Source organism: Protopterus annectens, chromosome 8.part1, assembly GCF_019279795.1.
Source record: "Protopterus annectens isolate FY-2018-M chromosome 8.part1, PAN1.0, whole genome shotgun sequence".
NCBI lineage: Eukaryota > Metazoa > Chordata > Ceratodontiformes > Protopteridae > Protopterus > Protopterus annectens.
In genome coordinates, this window is record NC_056742.1 from 351,367,188 (window position 1) to 351,393,189 (window position 26,002).

At 39.2% G+C, this 26,002-nt stretch overlaps 1 protein-coding gene across 1 annotated transcript in view; it reads right to left on the bottom strand.

Moving 5' to 3' along the window:
- The window catches only part of LOC122810347 (fatty acyl-CoA hydrolase precursor, medium chain-like), a 520,290-nt gene that overhangs the window by 466,480 nt on the left and 27,808 nt on the right, over window positions 1-26,002 (bottom strand). The window contains exon 2 of the mRNA XM_044081928.1: window positions 11,995-12,199. Within this exon, the coding sequence (XP_043937863.1) occupies window positions 11,995-12,199 (205 nt within the window). The remainder of the gene's footprint in view (window positions 1-11,994; window positions 12,200-26,002) is intronic.

The window sequence follows — 26,002 nt, forward strand, 5'->3', positions numbered from 1 at the left end:
TAATTCTAGATTTCTTATAAATATTCATATTGTATGCTGACAGACATAGGCAGGGGTGGCTCATGCTATTGGGCTGCAGGACTGCAGCCCCCCAGCTGTAAAAAAGAAAAGGAAATAAAAGTATAAATAAAAGTAAAAGAGAAAAAAAAAACAAACACAAGTCCCAGAACATCTCGCATGCACACTTGTGGCATTTCCCGATATCCAAACTGCTGGTGAACCAGTCTGGAGCATGTGCACAGAATCCGGACTGTCTCACCAGCAGTCTGGATTAGGAAGACAGCATTCAACAGCAGAGATCCCAGAAGACTATGCAGTTACAACTGCATAGACTGCTTTTGTGGGGGGATTGGACTGCAGTGTCTGCAGGCTGGGTAGTAGCTTCCTGTCGCAGGAGGGGAAGAACATGCTCTTGCGCAGCAATGAACATTGAATTTACTACAGGAAGGGCTTTGAATGGACTTTGCAGTAATGAACATGGATTTTGAAGGGCTTTGGATTTTGAAGGTCTTTGCAGTAATGGAGATGGGCTCAGGTAGGGTGTGTGTGTGAAGGGCTTTGCAGTAATGTTGCTGGGATTAGTTAGGGTGTACGTGTGTGTGTGTGTGTGTGTGTGTGTGTGTGTGTGTGTGTGTGTGTGTGTGTGTGTGTGTGTTTAATGCCCCAGTTAAATATACCTGGTGGCTAGAGAGAACTCAGAAAATATACCAGGTGGCTAGACTCAAGCCCTGTACCTTGGGAGCAGGTAGCAAGAGCTTGAATTCCCTAACCATCACCACTTGCGAAATCTTTGCCTCATATTTTTGTTCTTGTGAAATTTGTGGTTTTCTGGATTTTGAATAATGATAGGCATTTGAATTTCAGAAGAAAGTACATGGCAACACAAAAACTTTCATTCTAGCAATTTTCTGTTTATAAGATCAATATTTGAAATGTGTCCCTATTATTGGGGCTGTATTCCCCCATTATTACCTTTGTCCAGGTTTTTTGCACTAAAACGTTGAGAGCTATGGTGAAAAATGAATTCACTAAATGATAGCCATTTAAGTTTCAGTCTACCTGCCTTTCAAGAAACAGGTTATTTGGCATAGTGGTAAGTTGCTCTGACTGTAGTGCAAAGGACCCATTATTCAAGACTTGGCAGTGAAATGCATGGTGATAACACAGCATTTTATTCTAGCAGCTTTCCAAGATTATTCAAGCAATGTTTAAAAGGTGTTCTTAGTTTTTCGGCTTTTGTTCCCCCCCCCCCCAATAAATTTTGGCTTTTTCCAGATTTCCTGTGCTTCAAAGTTGAGAGATACAGTTGAGTGTTGAGTGGATTTTACAAGGAGATGAGAGCTTGAAGAGAAGTTTAATGCTGCTTATGCTGAGTCTCCTTGTATTGTTAATAACACAACAGGTAGTGTACTTGCTTTTGATGCAGAAGGCTGTGGGTTCTACTCCCACAGTATATAGATGCATTGCTGATACTGTACTCTGTTGTACTTTTAAAGAGGGTGGATGCTGCCATCCTGAGAATGTCCTCCTTGGTGGAGATACCTAGTAATGATGAACCTGTTTTCAGTTTGCCATCCATTCCCTATTGCAATATTGCTAGCTTATCATTTTTTTATTGTAGCATAGGCCATTTATTCCTCAACGACAACAGGCACTTTATTTGTAGATGAAACAATGAAATATAAAGTTGTTTGTTAGCAGCAACCTCTTCATTAGTTACAGATCTCTTTAATGTGGAATTATTTAGATGACTTTTACTTCTGCAGAAATTGTGCATATTTACTGGTGGATTGTAGAAGTCTGAGTAGACTTTTCAGACGGAAATATTCTGAACTGGGTAGTTTTGTCATTATTAGTGCATGCATATGTTTCATTGTTTACTGGAAAAATGTTCAAAATAAGATTAAAATTCCCTCTAAAAGCTGTACTGTATTATATGAGGAATATAATTTAATACAGTCAGGAAGGTGTATCAAAGAATACGTATGTTTCCTGTGCAAGGGGTCTATGATTTGAAAACAGCCCAAAATTAATCTTTATCTATCACAGGCCAGATGTATTTTCTTTGAATGTGGGTTTCAATGCTGTTTCAATGAATGTGAGTTTCAAGGGCAGAGGCGTTTTAATGGTAAATCTATTTTTATTGTGAGACTGCATTGCTTTGTTTAGCAGATGTCTATTAGTGTTTGTGCTGTAAAATGTAAAATAAAACCTTTAAATGAAATCCAAATCATCGTAGAAGTAAAGCAGTATGCACATTACAGTGCTTATGTTAAATGAGGTGAAATAATCAAGTAATAGGATATTGGAATAGCTGCAGGGGGATGCCCCATTCGACCATGATTTTGTGGAGGGGGGGTGGCAAACTCAGATAACCCCGGCTGAACTATACTTCTTAACTGTCCAGATTTTTGCAGAATGAATAGATTTTTGCTTCTTAGTTTTGGTTTGTTCCTCATAAAATTTGTGTTTTACTGGAAAATCATTTAGGAATTAAGTCACTAAATAATGACAGACATTGAGTTTCAGACTTCATACTCTTTAGGAAAATGCATACTAAAGCAAGACCTGTTGTTCGGTCAACTGACTAAGTTTATACAAGGGCAATTTTTAGTACTGTTTGTATGTTCCCCCAATATATTTGGCCTTGTCCAAATTTCCTGTAAGAGGATGAGAGGTACGTGCAGATAAATCACTGTCCCTGATTTTGGCTCAGAATGTTGCTCTCTCCCTAATAATCCCACCGCAAAATGGCAAATTTGAAAGAAAACATGGAGGGTTTACAATTAATAAATAAGTGTAATGATCAGAGTTATAGATTACTTTTAATTTCAGAAATGCATGTAGATTCTCTTATTTTGTCAGCTGCTCAATTAACAGTATGAATATTAAAAAAGTGACCCTTCTTTGACAGATTCCCAGCTGTATTGTGTGGCTATTATATTTTTGCATCACATTTTTGGTCTGTTTTTCATAAAATTGTGGTTTTCTGGCAAATTAGTGACAAATCATTAAAGATTGAAGTTAGAAAATAATGACAGACATTTGAGTTTCAGATTTCATACCCTTCAGAAAATTCATACTAATGCAAAACCTACTATTCTATTATCTTCCTAAGTTTATAACAGCAATATTTAAAAATTGCCCTTATTTTTGGGCCTTTGTCCCACTTCTATTTATGGCTTTGTCCAGATTTCTTACTCTGAGGCTGACAGGTATGACAAATGTGTCAGGGCCATCACCGTCAGCCAGCGACATTTCAAATTATGACATACTTGTTGAACCCCACTCCCCCACGTAGTGACTCTGGATGTGTCCAAGCAAGGCAAGGAGCAGTTATGCAGTGTAAGTGTGCAGAGTATCCCCCCATCCAAGGTAGACACAAGTACTACAGTGGCTTTTCATCTGTCCTTGATTTTGTAAAATGTTCTGGTTTTCTGTCATATTTTTATACTGTTGATTTATGCTTCTTATTCAGAAAATGCATGTCATTGCAGTGCCTGTTGCTCTGTGTTTAAGTAGCAATGCTTTAATGACCATCAGGTAAGCTTGCCTGAGACTGTAAGATGCAAGTAAGCTTTAATAAGCATACTGTTAAAGAATTACCAACATTGAAAGCCTTTTTGTTGTTGCCATGCAGAGAATATTTACATAACTAGATAGCGTATAAGCCTTGGGTATTGAAAAGCATATGACAGTATTTGTAATAAAGGACAGGATTACAGTATTTTCAGATGCTCATTACATTTGTTGGTGACTTGCAGTCATCTTTGCAGGCTTTACCCGTAAACTAAACAGAATGCTAATCTATCATGTGTGGTCTATAATCTGTGCAGTAATCCTTTAAGCAATTTATCTTGCGCTTGTTTCTTGTGTGCTGTTCATTTTTTACTTTGATCATGTTTTTCTCATGAAACAAGTAGATAGTTGTTGTCAGGAAGCAGGTCTTATTTGGATAAGAAACATTTTTACAAGTGGGGGTATTGCTACTTTCAGCATGTTACTTGGTACTTTTATAAAGCTGAATATAAATTATATTAGAATTGTAGTGCAGGGACAAGTGGTTTGAGTTGAGTGCTGCTTGTTTTTTTTATACTTGATTTTGACTGGCATTCCAGTAATGTATTTAAAAAGTAATTTCTTTTTTCATGCCTTGCAACCTTTTTGTTTCCATCTAGATATTAAGTAAGCTGCCATGTACCCAATGCATTGAAATATTTTTTCTTCTACAATTCATTTTGTCTTGATTGGACTCTCATAATAATGGTTTAACAGTGGCACCCAGGGCAGCGTATTTAATTAAAGTCCCAGTTTTTGCATTTTTTGCACAGCTCCACCCCTTTCTGGTTGGCCACACCCCTTCCATTGGCCCCACCCATTCCATTGTCTCCTGCAGCCCCTCGTTGAAGTCACCAGCCGCCACTGGACATAGGACTTATTTCTCCTCCAGTTCTCCAAGCAATGCAGCTGTCATAGTTATTTGAATTTTAAGAGACATATTTTAAATTCCTTAATGAAATCTGATTTATAATGCACATGTTGCCTTGAACTTACTAAGTACAGACTTTTTCTCCCTTCACATGTGTTAATGATATGTGAGTGAATGCACCAGGAAAATGGGAAAGGAATGAGTCTGGGGAGGAGTTGCACAAAATATTAAGTGTAGTATATTGGAAAAAAACACCTATATGTATCAAATTGTAATAAAAGTAAAGCTATTTTACTCTTGTATTTTGGTGAGAAAAAAGTATGACCCAAATTATGCTCATTCAAAAATATAAAGTGGTACATAGGGACATGCCTGGAAAGGCAAAAGGAGAAGCAACAATAAATACAAAAGCATAGTTTAAGGAAGCCACCGAGCAGTAATAAATTCATTCATTCATTGTTGGGTTATGCACTGAATCTGGTTCATGGTCATTCATTAATTTTATGACTACTCACTTGATGTAGTTTAGGGTTACGAGGGATTCCGCACCTATCCCAGCAGTCCCTGTGTGTAAGATAGTGATAATCCTAAACAGGGTGCTAAACTATTTCATGATACACAGACCACTTATTCCCGCACAACACTCATATTTATGTGAAATTTAGAGGAATGCCAGTTCACTTGTTCATGCCTTTGCAATGTGGAAGGAAACTGGAGCACCCAGATAAAACCCATGCAGGCAAAAGATGTACAGACTCCACAGAGAAGGCATGCCAACCATGATTCAAACCAGACAACCAAGTGCCATTAGGCATTAACTCTAACCACTATGCAGGTATGCTGCCCTGTGTTCAGTACTGTAATATATTATTGTTGAGGTAATTCAAGAATGACCTAGCATGAAGGTACAGATGCACTAGATATGTTCTGTTGAATAACTTTACCAAACATTGAAAGCCAGCTTCATTGACATGAAGTGTAAAAGCCATGACTAGAACCTAGCTAACTTGAGAATGATTACTTACTCGGGTTGTGGAAGAGCTGTTGTGGGGGGAGGAACAATAACCTTATGTCTGCTCAAGCATGCATCTCTGAAACCCTCTCCATGTTAGAATCCTACAGGAGAACAGGAATCCCTTGGGGGTGCTGTCATATGATGGCAGGCCTAATTGAATATATTGCTCATGGAAACATGAACATACTTTGCAAAGTTTCTTTGCTTGCCAACACTCATGGGGAAATACATCCTGGCAATAAATCTCACCACCCTCAGTGCAGATGAAAATACTGCACTCCAGACTCATTCATATCTCACACCAAAGGAATGAACACGCTGGAGGGAGCAGATTAGTCTGTCTGATGGCCAGAAGGTCAGCTCAGTGGTCAGAGGGGGACCAGTGGAAAACAAAGCCAAAAATAGCTTTACTGAGAGCCCTGAAAGATTGATAGTCATATGACATGCATTCACTTATGATAACACCCATTTTAAATTGTGCTTTGTCACGATATATGTTAAAGATTTATTAACATTTACTCCCTATACTTTAGGGTTTGAGTATTTCCATGAATATTTAATAACATCTAGTGATATTACTACTAGTGAAATTGATACCTTCACTGCAATAATGGAAACTGTGTTAAAGAACAACCACATATATTTTTGAAGAGGAATATATTACCAAGAGCAGCTAGGAATTGTGATGGGGTCAGCCTTTGCCCCCATATTCACCAATATTGCGTTAGCTGAATGGAAGAGAAAATATCTTTGTCTTTGAATTTGTGAATTCCTGGAACCTGTATACCAGGTTCCTTGATGGCATATATATTTTTTGGATTGATTCTAAAGAAACAAATTGTGAATTTCGTGATTATGTTAATAACACCACAGCTTGTTTTCTTTTTACTCGTGAGATGTCTAATACAAAACTGGGTTACTTGGATGTGCAAATAACTAAGGACCTGTTGAAAAAAAGTTTGTTTCTAACATTTTCAGAAAACTTACTCAGATTCCCTCCTACACTGTAGTAATTGTCATCACTACTTTCAGAAAAAAAGCCCTTATTAAGGGACAAATAATACGCCTAGCAGGGATTTCTCAGTGGACAGTTTGTTCGGTGAAGAGATTAAAATATTAAAAAGTATGTTAAAAAGGTGGGTTACCTTGATGAGACTCTGACTAGTATTCAGAACAAAGTGGTTCATAACAGGAAGGAGGGAATATATACTCCTTTGTTGTGTGGGGCAGAGAATAAGTTTTATGAAAATGTTTCCAACAGGAATTTGGTAATTAATGAGGGGCATGGTAAGACGAAGAACACGACTTATTCAGTGGACAGTTATTCCATTAGGGGGGTGATTAGGAGACATTGGAACATTTTTAAGTTTAGTGAACTCACCCCTATGATAGGTGAAAAATCTAGATTTGTGTTTAAAAAGGGAAGAAATTTCAAAGTCCTAATAGAAGGACGGAAGGTTAATTTAAGTGCCACAAGGGCAAGGAGAAGGACTTACAAATGTGGTAGATGTAATCAGTGTCCCTCTATAAAAGAAGGTTGTGAGATGGTCATTTATGGAATGATCCCTTTTAATGTAACTGTTTAATTGTGAAACCAAAGGGGTAGTTCATCTTGCTACATGCAAGGACTTCCCCATGTTTTACACAATAAAACTCTAAGAACCTTTCTATAAAAAATATACAAGCATATCTATGACATTAAAAGGCAAACTATGAATAATGTATTATCTAAGCAGATTTACCAGAATTCTGATCACAGCTTTTTATTTCAGATTTCAGAGAAAGGATGTTTAATCCTAGAGGGGGAGCATGGAGTGAACAGCTAGAAACTGGAGAACTGTTTTGGCAATTTAAAACTAATGCCAAAACTCCTCCAGGGTTAAATGCAGTTTCTTCTTTGACTTGTGTATTAAAAATAACGTCAAGGGTGATTTAAGATCAAAATAATCTTTAAAATTGTATATTCTCTATATGTTTTTATATTTTTAACTTTTTATATATTTATTTATTTATTTATTTATTGAATAACATTACATTCTATTTACAATACTTTACATATGAGGATATGCACGTTATAGTAATTAAGTGCTTGTTACATTTAGTGGTCACAATATAATTTGTGCTGCTTTTCCTTAAAGAAGGTCCTGGCACTTTAAATGTTTTTAGTCTAGGTTTGAAATGATGTAATAGATCAAATGGTTAAACAAAGGTTTTAAAATGAGGGCTTGGAGAACGTGCAACTGTTCTGAAAAAGTCCTGTTTCATATAAGGAACAAAACAGCTTAACAGTGTGTTTTTTAATAAATTAAGCATGGAATAGAGCAGTTTTTGCCTCTGTGTTTATTTTACAGGAGAATGCCATGTTCCAATCCTCTGGAGCATTTTCTATTTGGTTACCTGCGTTTGGAGGTGAAATGCAAAGCAAGTGCGTTTCCTCCTATAAAATTTTTCAAATGTCAGGGCACACAAATCTATTTTTATTTTTATCTTTATCAAATCTTTATTTTGATCAATGTTTGGAACCTTTTGGACCCTCTTGCTGGCATTTTGCTTTTGTGTGTTACTAGTTCATTTACAGCGCTACACCATTTTATTTGGTTTAGGGCTCAAAAATCTGCTAAAAAATGGTTGGCATAAATATTATGGAAGACATTAGAGGAACACCATTCAGTATGGCACTTAAAAAGAAAGTGTGGTTCAAGCCAAATATCTGTTTATCTGAAAATCTGTTTTGCTTTGTGTAGTTGTAGGAATCCCATAAACCATTGTTGGAAAACTAAATTTCACAACTGTAGGTAAGGAGCCCTTCACAACCAAGACTTCAGTCTGAGTTAGTTCAACTCTCTCTATGTCAGGAAGTGGCACAGCACTGAATAAATTATTTGCATAAAAGAAGAGGCATCATGTTTCATGGCATTAATGTACAAAGGCAACAGAATGGTTGAAAGAAAGACAAATGAGATGAAGAACGTTAGAGAGGGTATCAAAGATGTAAGAGTTTCTAAACTTGACACCAAAAGAACTTCTCCCTTCAGTACCACTAAACTAGGTAAGAGAGCCAATAGTAATATCTGTGTCTGCAAATTTCTCTACTGTAAAGCTGTGACAAACTGAATCAAATGTATATCAGACTGACAGGAGCAGTTTGTGTGACACTATCATTATTGTTATTGTGCACAGTGTTTGTGAGGCACCAGGCAGCCATCATGGAGCCATATGGTAGCCTGAAGTAATGGTATTTTCTAGAAAGCGTCACAAGCAAGTAAATATTACGGATTGATTGAGTGTATTCCACATTGCCCAAAACATGAGCAGCTGTGCTTGACTGTGGATTAGCATACCCATTTAGGTTTTCCTTGCAATCCCAGGGACTCTTCCTTATGAGTGGTGGTATGCACATGAGATCCCAATACTTAGAAAGTTTAATATGAATGCTGTCTACAATTACAGACCCATGTTCCTTCTCTCTGTACTGTATAAAATACTTGAAGAAGCAGTGCAGATTATATAATGGAATACGAAAAGAAAGGAAAATGAACAGCAAGCATGGACCAGGTGATGTTACCCAAGTTATTTTTGTCTGGCATTCTGAAGTCCATTAAAATGAATAATTGTATGCATGGTGAATGTTTCTCAAGAGAGATATGCTATCTTTTGATAGTGTGAAAGATATAAAGGTACCTAATGAGTATAGATTGCACTTACTGAAATATATTGGAACAGCATAATATGGGTTACTCTTTTTAAAAAGTCAACCATTAAAAATTGCTGTTCCTTAATCGATTTTGTTATATAAAATAAGACTGGAGAATGCGTAAGAGTTTTCATTCCCCCAGAAGTCTTCTAAGCCAAAATGCTAGAGAATAAAAATAAGGATATGAATACATCACCAACCTCTGGTGTGTATTTAGTTTGAAAGTATTTATTGACAACTACATGAGATATAGCAGCAGGGTTGTAGGACTGTGCAGTAACTTTCAAAAGGAAAACAAGGTTAAACTTAAGTATTAAGGGCAATCCTGACATGTTAAGTTAAATGTCAACACAATTTTCTTAATTCTGCTCATCATTATATAATTCTGTTATTTGCAGTACTCTGTTTTATTTATTTGTTTATGTATAGACATTTGATTACTGGAAAAGTCCAACTGGGTAGAAGCCCCCTTTCAGCAGAAGACCAGGGAGAAAAGCTCCAAATCATTATAAAACCTTTTAAGAACAACAATTTAAAGAACAATAGATTTTGCAATCATCAAAAATAAAGCAAAACTATCTGCAGTTTAAATCTTCTTCTTCTTTTGGCTGTTCCTGTTAAGGGTCGCCACAGCGGATCATCTGTTTACATTTCTTCCTGTCCTCTGCATTTTGCTCTGTCACACCAACCACCTGCATGCCCTCTCTCACCACATCCATGAACCTTATCTTAGGCCTTTCTCTTTTCCTGTTACCTGGCAGCTTCATCTTTAGCATCTTTTTCCCAATATACTCAGCATCCCTCCTCAGCACATGTCCAAACCAACGTAATCTTGTCTCTCTGGCTTTGTCTCCAAACCTTCCAACCTGGGCTGACCCTCTAATATACTTATTCCTAATCCTGTTCACCCTCATCATACCCAGTGCAAATCTTAACATCTTTAACTCTGCCACGTCCAGCTCTGACTCCTGCCTTTTTGTCAATGCCACTGTCTCCAACCCATATAACATAGCTGGCCTCACTGCCCTCTTGTAGACCTTCCCTTTCACTCTTACTGGTACTCGTCTGTCACAAATCACTCCTGACACTCTTCTCCACCCACTCCATCCTGCTGTACTCTCTTCTTCACCTCTCTTCCACACTCACCATTACTCTGAACTGTTGATCCCAAGTATTTAAACTCATCCACCTTCACCACCTCTACTCCCTGCATCCTCACCATTCCTCTATCCTCCCTCTCATTCACACACATATATTCTGTCTTAGTCCTGCTGACCTTCATTCCTCTTCTCTCTAGAGCATATCTCCACCTCTCCAGGGTCTCCTCCACCTGTTCCCTATTCTCACTACAGATCACAATGTCATCTGCAAACATCATAGTCCATGGGGACTCCTGTCTGATCTTGTCTGTTAACCTGTCCATCACCATTGCAAATAAGAAAGGGCTCAGAGCTGATCCTTGATGTAATCCCACCTCCACCTTAAACGTATCCGTTACTCCCACCGCAGACCTCACTGCTGTCACACTACCCTCATACATATCCTGTACCATTCTTACATACTTCTCTGACACTCCCGACTTCCTCATACAATACCACAACTCCTCTCTAGGCACCCTGTCATATGCTTTCTCTATGTCCACAAAGACACAATGCAACTCCTTCTGACCTTCTCTGTACTTCTCCATCAACACTCTCAGAGCAAACATTGCATCTGTAGTGCTCTTTCCTGGCATGAAACCATACTGCTGATCACTAGTCATCACCTCCCTTCTTAACCTAGCTTCCACTACTCTTTCCAATAACTTCATGCTGTGACCGATCAATTTAATCCCTCTGTAGTTACTACAGCTCTGCACATCACCCTTATTCTTAAAAAATCGGTACCAAAACACGTTTTCTCCATTCCTCAGGCATCCTCTCACTTTCCAAGATTTCATATCTGTAGTTTAAATAATTATAGCAAATTAGTGATAATATAAAAACATTGGTTAAGAATCAATACAAGTTATATGACAGTCATTTATACTTATAAAAATCATTTATACTTGTACAATTTTAGACAGTTTGCAGATAAATTAAAGGTAAAGTTAGCCTAATACAAACAGGAATTGCAATATGAAGTGAGGGAAAAACAGACATGGTATATTTAGAGAGAAAGTCAGGGAAGAGCATTTGATATAAGTAAGGAAGTATAAGGAATGAAAAGGTACTTGATATCCTAGATAGTGAAACCCGAAAATCTCAGAACTGTCGACAAAACATTTAGTCAGTAAAGGGTAGCAGTAAGGCTGATTGTAATACAAAAAATGTAAGTAAAAGGCAGAACAATAAAGTTAAATGAGGAGGTGGTGAAGATGACAGAGAGTACAGGAAGTGCTAGGAAGATGACAGAGTGTCTTGATGGTGGGAATTTTGGCTACTTGTTAATCACGGCTGTCTGAAGGTTAACAGATTTAGACAGGGTCTTGCCAAACACATAAGTCCCACTTTTAAATGGAATGTTATACAAAATCAGAGCTCTGTGTTATCCCTGCAAACAGAGAATGATGGTCAGGTCTTAACTACTTATTAAAATAAGTAAATACATTTTTAAAAACCTCATTACCTTATAAAAAGGTACTAGATTTGTAATAAAAAATACACATTAAATAACATTAGGCTGCTATTAAAATGCCTGTAGCAGTTCTGTATTTTTTAAGGAGCTAGTAGATTATAGAATACTAAGTGCTACTTACATTGGTGTGTAGGTTGTAGCTTTACACATTAAATAACATTAGGGTGCTATTAAAATGCCTGTAGCAGCTCTGTATTTTTTAAGGAGCTAGTACATTATAGAATACTAAATGCTACTTACATTGGTGGGTAAGTTGTAGCTTCTCGGACTCCTTTCCATGACTCAACAGGCTGAGGTGGGGAAAATCTCAGCGGACCTACAGGTGGCTTGGCAAATGGAACTCCAAGGTAAGAGTAGACAGCCTTCTCCGTGTCCTTTACTTCCACACGCTTCCCCTTCAACTGTCCATAATTTGTTGAAACAACTGGATTGTCTGATTTATTTCCTTATTAGAGTTAAAACAGGATTAAATACTAATAAAAAGCACAAGTTAAAAATGAAATATTAAAATTACACATCCTTATCAATTACATTAGTGGGATCAAAACATAAGGAAAAAATAGAGACAGAAAAATACTGAAAAAATACTAACTGTAGGCCGGGATGTATTGCTTGAGCTGTAATAATTTGTTTTGAGCTAGTTTCAGGAAGGTTGAAGGGTAACAGAGCATAGCCTCCCAGGAGAAGTCAGTTTGGCAATTGCAGTTTTTGGTAAGGAGAATGCTTGGTCTTTCAAGGTGTCATCAGTTCTTTGGGACTATAGCTGTATATTGCTGTATCTTTGTAGTCAGTGTAGCTGGCCAGTACCAAGAACCAGCACTCCACCCCTCTCAGTTCATCAGATGAAGAGCAAAAAAAAAAAAAGCTTAATACAGATTCACAAATGTTCCTTCTATTACCACATCAACCAGGTGGCCAGATGCACAACATATCCCCCCTCCACAGCCGTTCAGCTCCCATTTCCTGAGTCATGCCCCTGACCTTCTTCCCTTCTATTAAATAAATAAATAAATAAATAACAATTTTTCAATATAAACTGTAGCAAATTGCTTGCAGCAAATGTAGCAAACAGGTGCTACAGTTTATATCCTGCTTATACGGAGTGCTACAGTGCTTAGATTTTAGTTAATTTGTTTTCTATTGTTTAGACCACACATGGAGTGCTACAACACTAAGGTTTGAAACAAATGCAGTACTGGATTTTAAAAGCTGGTATTGCATTTGATATCTGGGTCATCTGACAACATCTCCCAACACTTTGCACCTGGGGCAGTTGCCTCTCTCACCCTACCCTAACTACGTTACTGGTCAGAATGAATTTTTATGAAGATACAGATAAAAAGTAACACATCTTTATACTACACCAAGACACACACTGATAGTTTAGAATAATGCCTTATTGCTGAAGAATTAAACCAAAGTAATGCTTTGTTGGTACATTTATCTGAAAACATATCTGCTTTTCTTCTATAGTTATTGCATTGTTTCATTTCAACTAGAACTGAACCATTCAAATTTCACTGCTGCTTCAATAATCTGTGAGGGAGGGTCACAATCTGTAAAACTAGACACCAGAGTTTAGGTGTATGTACAGGTTATTTGGGTACAGTCAACAGTAGAACATCCAAATGAGCCAGAGATCTATAATCAGTTCACTGACAGTCAGTTACTCAAATCCTGTGTTGGTGAATGCATTCTTCTACAAGACATTTTGTATGTAATATTACTTCTCAGAGAAGTAAATACATTGTGAGGTTTTAATGTGGTCCTTTACCTCTAAGATGGATGCCTACTATTTTGCTGTCTCTGTGAGATGTTGTTGTCCAGGTGTTCATTGTCTTATGTATGGGGGTGTAGTAGTATAGCTCTTTTTATTTGTTCAAGTAACAGTTCTAAGTGAATACCATCTTTGGAGCATTGATTTTGCTCACATCAGCACTGAATACTTTGTTAATAACAGATTGAATCATAATTACAGAAGTTACAGTAGCTAAGTAAGGAGAAGGTAAGATGGTTGATAACTTCATCTAATGATTTTGCAGCTGAACAAGCTGAACAAACTTTTTTTAAATTTATTTTCATCCCCTTGGACCTCATGTATACCAGCCCGGCCCTAGTGCCTCATGTCAACGCTAGGTCTACCAGCTGTCTTCTTACTCCCCAGACTAACTCCAGTGTTGCTGAGGCAAGTTGTGGATCCTAATAGTGTGCTGTGGACTCATCTTGTCTGTACTTCTGTCCATTGGGAGTTGTTTTGTTTGTGCCCTATCCATACTCTTTCCCTGCCCCCATGCCTGTTGATTGCATCCAAGGTCTGCGCCCTTCTTTGAACCATACCTTCTGTTAGGGGGTGTATCAACAAGCACTTCCCCACCCAGGACAGGCAGACCTATCCCATCTTTTCCCTACCCCTTCCAGCCATGCCATCAGTTGCCCAAGCGGCTTATTGAACCTGGGTAAGCTGGGCCATAGTCAATGTTATCCCTCTATGCCACTTAAGCATTGGCTGCTGAGCAACCATGATTACAAAGGTATTTTGTGAGGTGTGTGTTAGAAAATTGTGTAAATAATAGCACTTGACCAAAAGATGCATTCACTGAACATTTTTGGGAGATTTGACAATGGCTTCCAGTCTGCAGATGTCTGCAAACTTTGTTAGCCAGAGGTCTTGATTTTTAGTCTGGACATCAGAACATTATATGCCAAATGAAAAAAGGCCCCAGCACTGAGCCCTGAAGAACTTCACTGGTCACCTTCATGCTCTCTGAGGCACCTGCTGTCCACACCTTGTGGGTTCTGCCTTTTATCCAATTTGCATCCATCTTGGCACATAGGGATCTATTTTGTAATGCAGTTAGTTTACTTGCTATGCTAGTATGGGGAATGGTGTCTAATGCCATGTCCATATCAAGGGATGTCTTAGGGATAGTGTGACCTCTGTCAATAGCTTGTGTTAATCATTTCAAGAAGTTTACCAAATTCTCCAGAAAGGATCTGCCCTTTACAAAGCCAAATTGCTTAGGTCTAGCCTGATGAGATTTTTAATGTCAAAGTTCCTCAGTGGCCTTTATACATAACACTTTTCAAAACATATTCCCTAAATAATACAATATTACTGTCATTCTAGGTTACTTTAATGTAAACACCTCTGAGAAGGAATCCTTGCACCTGAACAGGATGTTACAGTAATTAAGTCTGGTTCAAACTGTCCAATCATCCACCAGAACTAATACAAAACTGGTAACAACTCCACACTTGACCTAATAATAACTAACACTCCATGTGGTACCCCCTGAAGATCTAAGTGACCACTCACTTATTAAATCAATACGGTCATTTAGAACATGAAAAAAATTCTCATCCAATACTCCAGAGAAGCTCATTCCCTGAACATAAACTACCAACACTTAACACACTACTAAATGCTATATTGTGGTCCCCCTTTAATAAGATGCATTACAAGGGTCTGTTATGGAATACTTTCTTACTAAGCTCTCTTATATTCAGGATACATTTTAACCTATAAAAAAAGAAATAGCTCACACAGATGTTTTTGACTCGTGATAAAAATTAAAAACAAAATCTGAAACAGAAATAATGCCAGAAAAACCTGGAAATGAAATCACCAGATTACCCAACTACATAAAATTTTCCTTGAGCTAAGAAAAACAAGCAGAATAGCTAAAAACACTGCAAAAATAATATTCCTTAGAAACAGGTAAGAAGCAAGTTGGATAAAATGTAGGTTATTCTGGAAAGAAATAAAGCAAATGACAAGAACAGTCATTAGTTTCTCTATTTCTAATAGCAACCAAGCAAACGTGAACAGCTCCAATTTGGCTAATGACTTTGCCTAGTTCCTGCTAACTGCTATTGATGGCTTAAAAATAGTTTTTCAATCAATAATCCCAGTACAGCTCAACATGAGGATACTGCACACCCTTAATTATACACCCCACCTGTTTTGCGGCAACCTTTAATTTCTCCCAAATACTAAAGAAACAAAGTAAGACTCTTCTTCTGAATAGAAATAACACAGGTGCCAAATACAGTATTCTCCATCCTGCTTAAGACTGGCTACTAAAACAATAGCCAAACATGGTCCCTAACAAACACGAATATGGCACCAAGGCTGCCCTTTGGTCTGAAGGCATGGTACAAAATCTAGCTATGGAGGGAGTGATTTCTAGACATTTAAACCAGGTTTCAAGGTTATACATACATGGATGCATTCAAAATGCAGAAATCTCAAGGTCAAGCAACTTATTGAGACTTCTGGCATTGAGAAGAACCACATTAAGCAGTTCCTGTTTAGATTTGGATATGTTGACTATATTGGAATGTTTGCTAACTGGACTCTGCTTATAAAGCCACTACAGGGCCAGCAAAGGCCTTAGCCAGTATGAGGAAGCCTTTAAACAAGAGGTGCAGACCATTCTTTGGAAAGCAAATAGGGCTGTTAAGCATTTCATTTAATGCTGAAACATACAGGATCCCCCGTAGAATGATGCCAGGTACTCAGCCAGTTGCTGAAGGCATTATTCTTAGAGAAGGAAGGATTCTGCTCAGGACCAATTTTGCTTGCATTTGTGACATGCATAGAGAGCTCTGACATGTCTCTCAGCATATTTCTCAGGGTAGTTTCCTTTAGGCTGTTCACCCCAATGTTTATAACCATGTTGTCATACTCATATTTGTTTGGAAAACAGTTCCTGAGGTTCCCTGTAATATCTGGGATCCTAGAACCTGAAACATAAGTCACTGTCACCATAGCCTTGTTCTACTTAGTATGCGGAGGATCAGTATGTCTCACTATGGAGTCACTCATCAATAAAATATTTTGTTTGAGGAGTGATCAGGTACACTGGATTTGAGATCATTTGGTTCTCAGTGACTTTGCTGAAAGTGTGTTTGGATGTGATGTTGTGCTTGATTTTTGCTGTGACATAATCCTCATAGTGCTAGGTGGTTTTGGTAAAGATTTTATAGCCTCAGTATACAACATTGCAGAGTGAGTGTGTGTGTGTGTGTGTGTGTGTGTGTGTGTGTGTGTGTGTGTGTGTGTGTGTGTGTGTGTGTGTGTGTGTTAGAGTGGAATGTGGCGTATTCCCTTGATACTCAAAGTCTTTGTTTTTTCATGACATTGAGACCTCCATATCTGTCAAATACTTGCAAACTGTCACAAACTTACATTTAGGATGAATTGCTACCATACCATACCTGTCAACCACTTTGCTTTTGGAGAAGCATACCGATTTTGGTCTCACTTTACTGCTTGCATCACTGCCCCAGTGTGTCCTTTGACTTCTCTAATTTGCGCTTTCTCTCAGTGACCCAGCTGAAGAGCGAATGAGAGATAAGTTTTCTCAAAGTTAAATTGGAGTCAGTAGAGTCATCATGCTACTGGCCTGTTTCTAGTTATTAGAAGACAGTCCACAGTAACTTTGAAAACTGAGAGAATGGTACAGTAAGTGATATAAGGCAGAGCAGAAAAGTGAGATGACCTCTTTGCTGAGTTGGCTGTTTTTTCCTTTGTAGTACATGCATGGCTTGGAGTTGCTTACATTTTCCTTACCGTGGATATGATGGATGGGAAGGAGTTGCCCCTGCCAAGGACAGAGTCATCCTGTTGGCAGTATCACTCTTGGCTCTCCTGTTTTCATTCAGATGTCCACAAATTTGCTGGTTGCTTTAGGCTTTTGCATTGTCCCACCCATTCTGTGGTTTTGGCTTTTAAGGGTTTGTGTAAGATGTGAATTAACTAAAGGTGCTGCTGCTGGCTGTCACTGCCAGGGAAGCCAAGCTAGCTGAAAGAATATCAAAGAGCTGAACACCAACCCAGTTTTCCTTCAAGTAAGTTAAACAGTGTTATGTCCAGCATTGAACTGTCCCTGATTTGCCTCATATTTTTGGTCTGTTCATTTTGGTCTGTTTGGTGGTACACTAGCAGTGAAATAAGGCAAAAAAACCCAACAAAAAAACAAAAAAACCCGAAAGATTAACATATGATGTTATGTGTGTCAGGATAACAGAATGGACATCTGAGATACTTGAGCCGAATACATTGGCATTTGGTTATGCTCTTATCAGTCTGTGTTTTGAATGAATCTCGAAAATTAATCCATAAAGTGTCTCTGATAGTATTTTTAAAAGGTTTAAGTTAAAACTATTTCAGTTTCTTCAAACAAGAGCACATCATCTCACTGGCATTACTTGTTTTTCTTTCATTACAGTGCAAATTAACAAACAGTCATTCATTAATTTTTCTGATATTTGCATTGTTCAGGGTCATGGGAAAGCCAGATTCTATCCCAGCAAGCTCAGGACATAATTAATAAAACCACACATGGACAAGAATCAATCCATCACAAAATATACACTGACATGCCTATACACATTCTATAAGAAATCCATTCACTTATTGCCATGTCTTTGGGGTGGAAAAGAAGCAGTAGACCATGATAAAAACCTGGATGGACACTAGAAGGGCATACATAGTCTGCAGAAAAAGCCATCCTATTTAACAATTCAACCAGAGAGCTAAAGCATATAAGACATCACTGCTAGCTACTATACCAATGTTTGTCACCTACACAGCAAACAAGAAATGCAAATGAGATACAAATGGGCTACATACACCAAGGGAAAAATGCAAGTGGTCAAGGAGTAGTTAACGTCATGCAATTTAATTAAATAAGTTCTGATCATCATGAATGTCCAAACCAAACAGATAAGAGACAGAAGGCTCTCCAGTTACTTTGCTTTATTCCAATGAAGATAAAAACTCAATTTAAAAGCAAGAATATTAGTAAAAATAAATCTTATTGAAAACTCACTGAATGCTTTCATCCCTGTTGATGGGACTTCATAATAACTGCTAACACCATTCCTGCCTTTATATAACCTTATCTCCCCCCATCTCGTTAACTTAAAGTGACAATCACTTGAAAACCCACTCAGGTACATGCAGTTTGTGTTGAATAAGCATTTTGACTTTAAAAACTTAAAACCAAAACTGTTAATGTTATGAAGTCCTATCTCATTGTAATTCTTGCTTGATGAGTTCGGAGCCAATTCTCGGCTCCAACTTGGCCAATACTAAAGCTGGAGAGCTTTTACTGGCTTGAAGCTATCCCCTATCCCATGGTGCATCACAGCAATTCCCCAGATCTTGTTTGCTGCAAAAGCTTCAAAGTTGTCTTCTTACTGGCTCGTTGGCTAAATAAAGTTTTTTTCGATATTTTTGGATATATTTCTCTCTATTTCTTCTCGTTATCTGAGGGATTGTAGTGAGTATTTGCTCCCCTGTCCCCTTCTCTTAAGGATTGTATGGCCCGTTTTAGTTAGAGGGCCGTAGCTGCTCATTTAAATTAGAGGGCCTTCCTCTCTGAGTGCTAGTCCTTCTCCTTCTATATATATATATATATATATATATATATATATATATATATATATATATATATATATATATATATATATATATATACATATATATATATATTGTTGTATTGTTATTTCTTCTTAGTAGAAGTATGTCTAAAGAAAAAGACAGAGAACATAAAGAACACCGCCCTTCTGGATTTAAAACATGCGATAAATGTTCACAGAAAATGTCCTTGACTGACAGTCACACCAGCTGTGTGTACTGTCTTGGAGAGGGTCACTGACGAGAATCCTGTACCTTCTGTCATGCCTTCAGCACCAGGGTCTTAATGAAAGAAAAAGAAAACTTATAGACAGGGACCTGATGACTAGTTCCTTCCAAGAACAGCTGGATCATGGTCAGACAGTTCCCAAAACTCATAAAAGGAAATCTCTATTGGTTCCGGCTTCGGAACTATCAAAATAATCTAAAGCAACAGAGCCAAAAAGTTCTGGCTCTGATTCTGCTTCTTCAGTCTTGGTGCTGTCTGTTTCATTGGTGCCGAGACAACGTACTATGTCGAGACACTCACCTGTTTTGAAACCAGTTTCACCTACCTTGAGATCTCCTATTTTGGAAAGGAGGAGATCTCCATCTATCTCCACCCGTTCCTCCAGGACACATTCTGATGAAGATGTCGAGCAGGTGGTGAAGAGGCTACCCAGTGACCCGGCACTGGCAAAAATTTATCTCCTCCGGATCCAAAGGTTTTAGAGCCATCCCATTTTCAGACTACTGCTCTTCCTCCAACTGCTTTGCTCTCTCGGAGTCTACTGCTTCGGGTCCTTTAGTGCTGGAACCATCGGTTCCAAGAATTCTGCCTGCTTCCTCGGAACTGATAACTCTATCCTCATCAGCCAAGTCTGGAGCTGAGAGGTCTGGGAGCTCTCTCTTGGGTCGACTCTGACAGGGATAGTCACCCAGGTTTTTCTTCGGAACCGACTCTCCCTTTCGGTGCTTCATCTCGTGTGAGCTCGGCTCCCACGTCTACTTTGGAACCTGTCCCTCCTGCTCAGAGTCGACCTTCTGTTTCCTCGGAGCAGAGGTCTTTCTCAGAGTGGGGTGGTAAGGCATTTGATGTGATAAAGAGAGCTTTGTCTATTGCTAAAGCTGTTATTGGACCCAACATCCCTCAAACAGCTGGCAGCAGCCTCCTCTCTCCCACCTGCCCCTACGCATAGGAAACCAGAACCCCAAGGAGCCCCCATTGGAGCAATTCTGATGCCTCATGAGGGTTCCCTGAAAACAGAAGTTGCAGAAGAGATTTTCTGCAAATGGGGCCAATCTTGCTGCGACCTATTTGCCACGTACCTGAACACCAAATGCAGCAACTTTTTTGCCCTCATTTCCCATCTGGAGATGTTACCCAGGATTGCCTTGGTCCACAATTAGCCTCTGGGACTTCTTTATGTTTTTCCACCCTTTCCTCTCATACCAAAAGTGATTCAGAAAGCAAAACTGTTGAAGAGTACCCTGATCCTCATTGCTCCTTAGTGGCCATTCCAAATCTGGTTCCCCTTCCTGTGGACCTATCTCTTGGAGGAACCATGTATTCTGGAACCATCTCCAGACCTTCTGATTCATCAATAAGGACAGTTTCATCCTACCATCCAAACCCTGAAATTGACAGCATGGCTGCTCCGGTTCCAAGAATAGACAGATGTATATCCTTTTCTTCTACCGTTAAACATATTCTCATTTCTTCCCACAAACCTTCCACTAGGAAATTATATTCCAGCAAATGGAAAAGGTTTTCCATTTGGACAACTAAACAAGGCATAGATCCCTACTCAGCTCCCATAGAGTCTATCCTGTCCTTCCTTGCATCTATTTTTCAAGAAGGAGCTGCAGCTGCTACCATTAGAGTTCAGTTGGCTGCCATCTCTAGTTATCATTTTGGAAACATGGGAAATCCTATTATGTCTCATTCTTTATGCAAAACCTTCTTGAAAGGAATCATTCTTCCTCAGACCTCCAATCAGACAATCTTCGGAGCCCTGGGACTTATACTTAGTTCTGACCTCAATGATTTCTCCACCGTTTGAACCATCTTCTTCATCCAACTTGAAATTGTTGTCTTGGAAGACATTGTTTTTAGTTGCTATAACTTCGGCTAGGAGGGTTTCAGAATTGCAAGCCCTGACCATTCAACCTCCTTATATTATATTCCACAAGGATAGAGTCTTCCTAAGAACTAATCCTTCCTTCCTCCGTAAGGTATGTTCAGAACATAATCTAAACACAGCTATTGAATTACCAATATTCTTCCCAAATTGCAGTAATAAATCAGAATACAGACTACACCAATTAGATGTCCATAGGATTCTCCGATTTTACCTGCATAGAACTAAAGATTTTCGGAAATCAGATCAATTGTTTGTTTCCTTCTCAGACATAAACAAAGGTTTGCCCTCCTCCAAGGTAAATCTGTCTTTTGCTTACAAGAATGCTGGCAAACAGCTACCTGCCAAAGTAAAAGGCCATTCAACTAGAGCAGTGTCAGCTTCATATGCTTTCAGATCAAAACTCCCAGTTGATACCATTTGAGCAGCAGCAGCTACTTGGGCAAGACCTCATACCTTTGTCACTCATTACAAATTGGATTGGGCCTCCCGGGACAGGTCATCCTTTGAGTCCACTGTGCTTCAGCCACCCAGGATAAAGGTGCTGGGGACGCTGCCCCATCAAGCAAGAATTACAGTGAGATAGGACTACAAAACATAAAGAAGTTATGTACTTACCATAACGTTCTATGTTTGTAGTACATCTCACCTACATTCTTGCGTCCTACCCCCCTACCCCCTTCCTATATCATGGAGGAACTGGTGGACTATCCATTATGCTGTCTGACCTTGTTATAGTTGTCTGTCCACATGGCGAAGATAGTAATTCAAAGTACCTTTGTTTGTATGTACATAGTTATTGATAGTATAATTACTATTATGTATGTAGTTACTTTCTTGCAAACAAGATCTGGGGAATTGCAGTGATGCACCATGGGATAGGGGATAGCCTTGAGCCAGTAAAAGCTCTCCAGTTTTAGTATCGGCTGAGTTGGAGCCAAGAACTGGCTCCGAATCCATCAAGCATGAATGTAGGCGAGATGGACTACAAACATGGAACATTATGGTAAGTACATAACTTCTTTTTATTTTAAAAATATTATTTTTTTTTCTAAAAACTACCAGAACCCCTGGATGTTGCACATCAAATAACGCAGGATGTCTATGAATGTGATTCTTGAACATATTTGTTACAAAAAGTGGCTGAAGTCTACGCTGCTGCTGCCAACATACCTAGGCCAAGAAGGAGAAGAGTTTTCAGGCCCTGTTTAACTTTTCACAACCTGCAAGATGTGGAAGAGTGTTACAGGGTGGATAGAGACACACTACAGGAACTCTACAACCTCTTTAGTCCTCAACTCAGTGCTAGGGCCAACAGAGGGGAACCCATCCCAGTGAAGACAAAGGTATGTGTAGCACTTAGAATCTTAGCTACAGGTACCTTTCAGAGACCAACAGGGGATATGATGGGGTTGTCACAGACATCAGCATTCAGGATCCTCCATCAATTCCTGAATGCTATGCTCCAACATTCCACATATACTTTCCTCATACTCATCAGGAGAGGGGCAGAAATATGCACGTGTTCTACCATGTAGCACACTATCCTGAAGGACTGGGTGCCATAGATTGAACACATATAGAAATTAAGGCACCACTCAGGAAACAGGGTTGGCTCTACATTAATAGAAAGGGCTTCCACTCTATTAACTGCCAAGTTGTGTGTAATACCAAGGGAATCATCTTGAATGTGTGTGCTGGCAACCGTGGCAGTTACCACAACTCACATATCTGGAAAACCTCCCAAATGTATTAGGTGTTTTGGTAGGGGGGATGTCTAACAGAGTCATTTACTGAGGGATGCAGGTTATGCACTGGAACCATGGCTGATGACACCAATCAGAAATGCTCACACACCCACTGAAGAATGCCATAATGAGCCACAGACTCAAACCAGAAATATCGTAGAGCATGTGTCTGGGCTGCAGAAGTCGCAGTTCCGGTGCCTAGATACATCTGGGGGAGCCCGTTAGTACAATTCATGGACATGTACTGAAATAGTCACAGAATGTGCCATGCTATAGAAAATCATCCTGAGAAAACAGCTTCAGCAGGATCAGCAAGGGGAAGGAGCACACATCCCACCACCAATGTGAAGGTCACAACAGCCACACACAGATGAGTCAGAGGGGGAACCACCAGTTGCTGTGGGTGTAGGCAGATTTCAACATGTTCAATATGCCCTTGCATTGGCTAAGAGGCAATGTATAGCACACTCACTCACCACCTAAGAGCCTAAAACCTTCCTTCTACACACATACAACTAACTAACAATCTACACTAACAATCGTCCTGTCCCATCTTCCAAGAAATTCTTACTACAAGTCTCTAAGTCCAGCAATAAAGCTGGTGGCTCTCTATATTCTAGCTATATCTACAAAATATGGCATACCATCCATCAGGTTATTTTAGCCAGTCCCAACTTACCTCAATTCAAAATGCTCCTAAAAGACTTCCTCTGTACTAACTGGCTCTGTTCATGTTCTCCTGGTTAATGCCTTCTCACTTGCTCCACTCTTACTTGTACTTATTATTTCTAAACTACACTTTTACTTATCTTCCTTTTAAGCTTTATATCTCTAATCATCCTTTTCTTCTCTGTGCTTTTTCCTAACAGCTGTTTTAACTTCTTTGGCCTGCTCTCCTATTATACTTTTCTCCTCCATTTCTCTCTCTCTTCTTCTTTCTCCTTCTCTCTTTTGCTTTTCTTCTTTACGGACTCCTCCCCTCTCTTCTATGCTCTCTTCTAATCTGCTACTTAAATATTTCTTGTTTGTAATTTTTTTTCTTTTGTATTGCCTCTAACTTTGTCAAATTGTCCTCCTTCCCTTGCTATGTTCCCTCTTACATTTCATCTCACTTGATTACTACTTTTGCAATTGTACTCATATTTTTTTACGTATATTGTGCATTTTTTGTTTCTCCTTAAAATTTGGTTTACTTTGATGTATATATTGTGCTAACTTTATTGTATTGTTTAGTAAGCTCTCCCCTGGGAATACGCTGAAAATGGGCTATCACCCAGTTGGACTATTCCGGTTAACAAAGGTAACTAAATAATAAATAAATACATATACTAACATTAATGCCAGACAACTCTCACACCTGTACCTTCCCATGTATCTGCTGTGTACTGCTTGCATCAGACAGAGTCATCCCTCAACTAAAACTGTGGCAACTGCTGCATTTACAAGGTAAGTCCTGAACCTGGAGTGTCTTGTGTAATAATATGAATGAGACACATATCCTTGTATTTCATGACGTGGTACTGTAAGCAAGTAAAAGGTGGAAAATTTGTACAGAAATTACCTTAACATGTGGTAGCAGGGACTTATTTGACATATATGTGCCCATTATTAAGAAGTAGGCCTCAGATATCAAAGATTAACACAGTCATACTGCTCAAAAGTACTGATGATCACTGCATATCCTTAGTTTAGCACCATACGTTTGTACTGGAAAATTATTAAAGAGAGGGGTTAGAAAGTAGTGATACACATTGCAGTTTCAGACTTCACAACCCTCACAAGATCATTTACAATAAAGTTAAGAAATATTGATGCTATCAACTGTCTTATTTCCTGAGGCCAACATAAGTCAAAGGTACAATTACCATTTCACACCACAAATGTAGATATACTAAGCACTAAATCAGCTATGCACCCTGAGGATCAGACACACAGCTTTTGTATCACTGAATCCAAAAGATAGAGAACAGGGATATGGCACAGTTACCATCACTTGCACAGGGTGTTGTGGGGGGGGGGGGGCAGGAAGCCTAGGTCGATACAAAAAGTTGGTGAAGTGTGTGTGAGTAGGAAAGAGCAGCAGGCAGACATTTGGATAAACCAACAAATTCATGTGAGACAAAATGAGTTTTAAGCCACACGGCTGAACCATGTAACTGCTGTGTATGTGTCTGTAGGGGGTCTCCAGGTGAAATTGGTGTGTGAGTGTCTGCATGAACACAGCCAAGCTCTGTGCTAACTCTGTGTCTTGATATGTCAAACAAGTGTGAGCTGTGCATGGTAGAGGTGTTAGTTCATCATTGTCATCCCTGACAATGAGAACTGGCTCAGCCAGAAATTGCACAGGCACATCCATGCCCACGGTCAGCTGTATCGCTGCTGCCTGAACGTGACTGATGTCTGCTGGATTAGTTCCATTCATGGGGACGCCCAGGACCATGACCCCATGGCCTGTCACGTACGGGTGTGGGCAGCTCCCCCACTGATGGAACAGTGGAAGTACTGCCACTATAGGAGCATGATCAGGCACAGCCACATTGGCTGCCAGCAGATAATGTGGCTGACCTATGGCCATGAGGATGCCATTCCGCTCCCAGGAGATGCTCCATCACAGACAACACTTGTTTCATTACAGACACTTCTTGTTCCATGACAGACACCTCTTGTTTGAACGTGTCATTCATCTGATCCTTTGAATTGGCAACATGGCAGAGGCAGTCATGCATGTCAGCCTGTGCCATATATACAACCCTGAGCATTTGTCTGGAGCACCTATGGGAACATGCCTGTGCTTCCATGATGGCCCTAAACATACAGTGAGTGGCATGGGAAGAGACACTTGGATCAAGTGGAGGAGGGACTGCAGGCCTCCACTGAGCACCCCTAACAACCCTTCTGAACATACTTCTACCACATTTCTATGAGGCATCTATGTCAAATATGTCCCTATTTCT